The sequence below is a fragment of the Ipomoea nil genome, unplaced genomic scaffold (assembly GCF_001879475.1).
Source record: "Ipomoea nil cultivar Tokyo-kokei standard unplaced genomic scaffold, Asagao_1.1 scaffold0755, whole genome shotgun sequence".
NCBI lineage: Eukaryota > Viridiplantae > Streptophyta > Magnoliopsida > Solanales > Convolvulaceae > Ipomoea > Ipomoea nil.
In genome coordinates this window covers 370,746-378,446 of record NW_017617183.1, presented here as the reverse complement: position 1 = coordinate 378,446, position 7,701 = coordinate 370,746, and the positions used below count along the sequence as shown (strand labels likewise).

At 35.7% G+C, this 7,701-nt stretch overlaps 1 protein-coding gene across 1 annotated transcript; it reads right to left on the bottom strand.

Annotated features, from left to right (window-relative positions):
• Positions 1-315: 315 nt before the first annotated feature.
• Positions 316-1,941, bottom strand: LOC109176727 (agmatine coumaroyltransferase-2-like). The gene has a single exon (XM_019326123.1). The coding sequence runs from the start codon at positions 1,862-1,864 to the stop codon at positions 542-544; it is 1,323 nt and encodes a 440-aa protein (XP_019181668.1). The 5' UTR covers positions 1,865-1,941; the 3' UTR covers positions 316-541.
• Positions 1,942-7,701: the final 5,760 nt, after the last annotated feature.

Genomic DNA, 7,701 nt, shown 5'->3' with positions numbered 1-7,701 from the left:
TTTAGCCGACGTTAAAAGCGTTATGTGTAGTAGTGCGCTACATTTTACAAATTACAGGCACGTTAAAAAATAATAGAAAATTGAAAAGAAACAAAGTCAATTTTATGAATATTAAAAATTTTTAATTTTGCAATAATTATAAAATTGATTCCGTATTGTTTTTTTTTTTTTAATTCTCAATTATTAAAATCTGATTGGACTTTTACTTGCAACACACATATTATTCGTAAACATGGTGTTAGGTGTACTGTATGTAGTGCATGCCATGACGGAGCAAGCTAGCTAATATTTGCATATTTTATGGGCAGTCGAAGATCAGATCAAATAGAACGCCTTTGACTTTATAGAACTGAAAGATTACATGTATACATGATGATAATCACAAAGATTATAGTTGAAAAATAAAAGGTAGCAACTTAACAACTTGGGGATGGAATATAGTATTTGTCTGGAAAAGTAGAGCACAGTAAAGTAAATTTTCCTATCAATTCAAATTAGGCAAAACTTTAAGGTTTTATGTCTTTAACATTAATTTACCCGTTCAGTCAAGAGAATAGCAAATCTGCTTGAAGGTTGGCAAGTTGTCTTGGAATAGAGGAATAAAAGCATCGATGCTTCCATCTCCGATGAAGGAAGGAAGCAGAAACATCATCCCTTCTGTCGGGAAAAATGTGGGCATGAAGATGTACGGACACCCAGTTCCAAAATCCAAGTCGTAGAATGGGAACCTTAGCCAGCTATCAACTTCCAGGTTAGGGCAGAGAATGTGCTTGTCCATGTCCGCGGTTGGAACAAGGCCGTCTTCCTCGGCGACCACCTTGGAATTCGCGAAATCTATGAACGATCTGATGTAGTTGTTGTTGACCTTGGAAACGGCGTCGTGGATGAGCTTAGCTGCGTATGAAAGAGGCTCACGCAGTAAGTCTTTAACCTTGGCAGTCGGAAATGCCCACAGAACCAAGTTGCCGAAATAGTCGTTGGGAACTTTGGGGTTAAGGCGTGCACGACCGTCAACCGAGATTCTTATGTGGGTGGTTTCGAAGCCTCCGAGGTTTCTTGCCTTGGTTATGGCCCGCCATAGATGCGCCACGAGGCTTTCGAAGGTGCTGTATGGCCTGGCGCCGCCGTTCATGGCGGAGGCCTTGGCCTTGAGCTTGGCTAGGAACTCTAAGGTGAAGTGGACTTTGTGAACCACGATGTCGTCCAAGAATGTTGCGTCGTTGCTGTTGAGGAAATGGTCGTTTTTCTTTATTTGTTTAGGCATGTATTCTGCCCCGACGTGGTCGTACTCGATTCTGGGTGGGTTTCTGGGGATGAAAATGGTGCGATCCCGTAGTGGTAAGGGCTGAATCATGACGTCGCGACAAGCTTTGCCCCATGCAACTAAGAAATTGCTGGTGGAGTGGCCGTCCGCCACGAGGTGGTGGGCAGTGAACCCGACCACTAGAGAGCCACATGTGAAACGTGTGACCTGGACTTGGACCAGCTCCACCACCCCCTTGAGACTAGGGTGAAGGTTGAGCAGAGACACGGATGGCTTGAAAGGCATTACCTTATCAAGAGTGGTGTCACCCGACGCCTCTACAAACTTCACTCCTTCATCGTTCAGCAAAACGACAGGGTTCCCCTCCTCGTCATTGCCCAATCTCCCCGCCCACTCCCTATACACTCCAAGCGCTTTTCTAAGCCCCAACTCGATGGTGCTATTCGGAGGGGTGGGCGGGCGATAGGCGTAAATAACAGCAATCTGAGCATCATATGAGACCTTATCAAACACACTAAGAGGAACATGGGTTGTTGTTAATGGAGGATTGCCTTCATACGAAGGTTTAATGGTTCTCGTACTCTCTACCTTCACCTTCATGGTTTTTTTCTCGACAAAATGTACGAAGAAAACAATCAAACTAGATTTAGGTTGATCTGACTATCTGAGTTTTGTTAGTTGGGGCCGGGTGTTTATATAGAAGAAATCATGCAGACATCTTCTACTGTAGGTTGGTTAAGCTTTAGACTTATGACATCCACGGTAGTTTGTGGTGTAGGGATTATTATTATTATTTATTACTAACAAATTAAATTATTATGCGAATTTAATTTAATTCCAAACAGCGTCTAGGTGCATTACAATCTTTTATTCCTTTAATTTTGATTTTTTTTTCAAAATTAAAATTTCTTGATTAGGATTTGACTTTATAATTTTTTTTCCAGTAATCATTAATTAATAAAAAAATAATTTATAATATATATCAAAAAAAAAAAAAAATCTCTCAATCTCTACAGTTGTCATTTACCGACTCACTGCATTTTCTAATTTTCTTTATAATCTATTAATTAATCCATGAAGTTAGCACGCGTCAATCCGGTTGTTAATTAACAATCATCAATTTTTGTTGTTATAAGGAATCGTATTTAATGACAAATCTTATTTAGCTAATTCATAGGTGTAAAAGAATTAAAATAATATATACTTTTATAGAATTGTCAAATTTATGCCTAAAACTTTTGAATGTTACAGGTTTAAAATGTATTCTCGTAGAAAAAATAATAGTTAAATTACTAAAAACAACATTTAATTTTGACATAATAACTAAGGAATTTGACTATACTTGTTCATTGTTGGTGGTTGGATTTCCCAACAGAGTTAGAGTTGGACTACATACTCTAGTTCTGGCTGTTCTGTTGTTGGTTAAGAATTAGGATCCCCTTATTTATATATTTTGATTGATTTAAAAAATGTTATTTACAAATTTTAAATGGAAATATTTTGATTGATTTTAAAAAATAAATTATAAATTTTTAACAAGAAATTTATTCATTAAGAATATACTTATCGTTTTTCGTAATTTTGATGTGATATATGTACAAAATTTCAATAACTTTGAGCAAGCTTAACGATTTAAATTTTTTGTTCAGATTTTATTTTTCAGATCAAACAAGAAAAGAAAGAAAGGAGAGAAAAAGAAAAAAAAATAAAGAATAAAGTGATCACAATAGCCGCGTGGAGTTCCACACGCTAGGTGTTGCTAGTACGCAAGACGTGCACCTACTAGCTATGTTTTTTCAAAATATCAATATAGGCTCATAAAATATCTACTCTTATAATTTTATGTTAAAACCCTTCTTTTTTTTTTTTTTTGTCATATTTTTTCTTTTCGTCGTTTTAAAAAAATATGATAAAAACCTTGAAAAATAATATTTGTTAGGAGGTGTGGCCTAAACACATGGAAATATAATGTGAAATATTGACTGGTGGGTGTCTGTACTCTATAGTAGCGTGTAGGAAGGCTGCTTTTCCTTTTCATGTACGTGTGAAAAAGATAAGTTTCAACCGCTAGTTTCTATATTTTATGTATGTTTTTTTTTTCTTTGTTTTATTTATTTAGTTCTTTTTTTGGTTTTTCTATATATCATTACAAACGTAGACCAATGTAACAAATTGTACCCGTACTTTAACAAACATTCGTAATTAGTTTTGTGCTAGGACGAAACCTCTGATCTTGTAACCTATTTCTATGCTTTAACGAATTTTTCTTTCAATGACTCATATTTAAAATAAAATTTTTTTTTTTTAAAAAAAAAGAGGATCTTAGTAACGGAAGAATTTTTTCAATTTTTGATAAATTGGTTGAAAATATATTTACTTGCATTTTTTTTTTTCATCTCATTCCTGAACACTTTAATATATTTTTTAAATAGAAAAATGAAAAAAAGAACATCTATTGCCCACTTCACTATATATTAATAACTATCACAATTGTAAATTTAGCTTTCTTTAGCTCAATTTACCCTGAATCCAGTATGATTCTATAATAATCGTACGCCAAAAACATGGTAAAGAGAAGGGCTGAGTAAAAACAAATAAAAACTTGAAAGTGAAGAACTCAGATTGCTTTTTAGGAACAGACTTGCACTTATAGGGTTAATGTTCACATTTTGGATATTGTATCTTAGTCATGCGCATTTTGAATTTCTAAGGGATTAATCGTACATTCGAATTATATAATTTTAGAGTTTCTCACTAAACATGCACAACATAAATACTAAAAATACACAATAAAATTGAGAAAATAAAATATAAAATTCATATTTGACGTGTTTAACTGAGTAAATATTGGTAAAAATTAAACTTGTAATTTTTTAGATACAAGAGTTAAATACTAACACGGAATGTGGTTGAGCATCAAACTCTTTCTCTCTCTTCACCGTCCAAGACTAATTGAACTTAATTGTGAGACCATACAAGAAAATTATTCAGGTTGATTTTCATTGTTATCGATTCTAATTTCTATATATGTTGTACCAAAACAAAAGAAGAAAAAAGTCCAAACACTTTTGAGCTGATTAGGTTGAACGTTCATGATTAGGGGGGGAAAATGCCAATATGCTATGTTTGAGATTTAAGTCCTAACTGTTCATTTCAAGAATATTATTGATCTTAGGTTCTCCCAAATATCATTTCAAGAATATTGTTAATCTATTGTAGGTACTTGTTTTTTTTTTTTTTTTGTTTTTTTGTTTTTTTTTTTTTTTTGTTTTAAATTCAAGTGGATTGTAATTAATCGATCAGAACCATCAATATCGATTTTTGAAAAAAAAAATAATTTAAAAAAATATATTTGTTAGGAATAATTTGTAAAAGCAACATGTTAAAAAACATATACTTCTCTTCATTTCAATGAAGAATTACATTTCGATCTAAACTTTGTCGCGTGAAAATGCCCAACTTTGATTTACAATAAAACATATAGCCGCTATATTCGAATGTGTGCTATGTTAAAACTCTTTTTGTGACTCTAGTCTATAAAAGAGCAAAAAAAAAAAAAAAAAAAAAAAAAAATTGATTAAGTTACCTATAGTCATTGTCGACTTAAATTGAAAAGGTCAATAGATAAATTTGATAAAATTATACTATCATATCTACCGAACAACCTATTTGATCTAAACATTACATCAAATGTTGAGTTTGGAGAATGTATTTGTTGTGTTTCCTATTGTTAACTAACCAAGCAATCCAATTTTAACATAGAGGCAGCTGGTTTGACAGAGATCGAAACACATGATCCAGGCTAATCTTGATAGGGATGCACAAGTCAGATAACACGCACATAATAAGCCAAGATTCTTTATATATCTATCCAACCAAAAAGATTTTTAAAAAATAGAATATGTTTTCAAATAAAAACAAGGTAGTTTACTTCATTTCTCTGTTTTTCTTTTACAGTTTTTTATTTCTCTATTTCTTCAGTTTTCTATTTCTCCAATTTTCTGATTTCACTATACAAATTTAACTTTTGAATAAAAAAAAAATTCAATACAATAATACTAAATGAACAAAAAATAACAAAACTCAATAAAATAATTACTAAATAAATTAAGACAAATATTAGTACATAGTTTGAATACATAATAATAAAAAACAAATAATCATAGTAATTAAACAGAAAATCGCTAAAGATATATATATATATATATATATGGGTTCAGGTGCGGATATAGCTTCCCGTGCGGTTGTGCGGTTAGATCTGAGCCGTTGATCAAATCTAGATCAACAGCTCAAATTAATGAAAATTTAAAAAAAAAAATGCGTGTCTGGAAGTAAGAAGCATAAGCTAAAAATGGCTCACCTTAAGTGATAGAAACACGCACCTTAAGTGTTAGATCTTAAGCACAAAGTCACGCACATTAAGTACAAACCCCACGTACATTAAGCACAACCTCACGTACATTAAGTACAAAACTCACGCATTTTGAGTATTCGCACACAGACCTTAAGTTTCAACAACTACTGACGACATTAAGCACAAACTTACGCATATTAAGTACAAAACTCACGCACATTAAGCACAACATCACGCACATTAAGTACAAAACCCACGCACTTTAAGTATTAACTCACAGACCTTAAGTTTCAACCACTATTGACATTAATCACTAACCTCACACACATAAAGCACAAACCCTATGCACATTAAGCACAAACTCCACTCACATTAAGAACAAATCTCACGCACCTTAAGCACAAAAGCCCACACTTTAAGTTTTAACAACTACTCACATTAAGCTCAACCCCACGCACACTAAGCACAAAACTCACGCACCTTACGCACAAGACTCACGCATCTTATATACAAAACTGACGCACATTAATCACAGAACCGTTCACCTTAATTTTGACCTAGATGCAAAAATTACAAAATTGCCACCGCATTTTTTTTTTAAATTTTGGTAATCCTGGACGTTGATTTAAGCGAGATGAATGACCCAGATTAAACCGCACAACAACACCTGGGCACCCTAACCGCCCCACTGAAGGCGGGAAAATGGCAATTAGATGGGAATGACCGTACAAGATAGCAAGAGAGGTTTACACCGGGACCTACCGACTAGTAACCGTGGAGGACGAACACGTAGAGTGCACATGGAATGCCCACCATCTCAAGAAGTTCAACTACTAGGAGACTGGTCGAGCTCTCTTTTTTGCTTTATTTAGTCAGTTAGCTCATTGTAGGCCCCTAGAGGCCAATAGTTCGTAAAAATTCCCTTTCTAGTTAGCAATAAAGTTTGAGTTATTTTGGTTAGAGCAACAGTAGTCGGACTCCGCCTTTTCAGGCGAGGAGTTTGGTGGGCCGTCATGCCGTGACGAGCTTGGAGTTGTCAACTCCTTCGTGCGAGGAAGGCTGACTCCGCTATTTCAGGTGAGGAGTTTGATGGGCGGTCATGCCGTGATGAGCTTGGAGTTGTCAACTCCTCCGTGCGAGGAAGGTTGACTCTGCTTTTTCAGGCGAGGAGTTTGGTGGGCGGTCAGGCCGCGATGAGCTTGGAGTTTCACCTCCACCGCGCAAGTAAGGCTGACTTCGCCTTTTCATGCGAGGAGTTTGGTAGGCGGTCATGCCGTGATGATCTTGGAGTAGTCACCTCCTCCGTGCGAGGAAGGCTTACTCCGCCTTTTCAGGCGAGGAGTTTAGAAGGCGGTCATGTCGCGATGAGCTTGAAGTCGTCACCTCCTCCGTGCGAGGAAGGCTGACTCCGCCTTTTCAAGCGAAAAGTATGGAAGGCGGTCATGCTGCGATGAGCTTGGAGTTGTCACCTCCTCCGTACGAGGAAGGCTGACTCCGCCTTTTCAAGCGATGGGTTTTGATGGGCGGCCATGCCGCAAAGTACTCTCATGGGGGTCTCGTAGGCAGTCAACCTCGCCCACTAAGGGACTTGGATATTTTTGGAGTTTTTTTTTTCTCTTGGGGGTTCGCAGGCAATTAGCCACGCCTGTAACACCCCACTACAAGAAAAATGCACATAGACAACACTAGAAAGACAACAGTTTTTAAGAAAAGTGTTGTCTTTTGTATAAAAAACAACAGTTTGAACCAAAACCGTTGTCTTTGATGCAACACTTTTGTCAAAGACAACAGTTTTTACTTAACCGTTGTTATAAGTGTGTTGTCTTTGTGCATTTTGTGAAAAGACAACACCACAACGACAACGGTTTTTTTAAAACCGTTGTCTATGTGCGTTTTTTTTTTTAAATAAGACAACGGTTTTTTTAACTGTTATCGTTGGTGTGTTGTCTTTAAGCGCACTAGAATACACAACACTAGAAAGACAATGGTTGTTTAAAACCGTTGTCTTTGTGCGCTCTTTTTTTAAAAAACGACAACGGTTTTATTTAACCGTTGTCGTTGGTGTGTTGTCGTTAAGCGCACT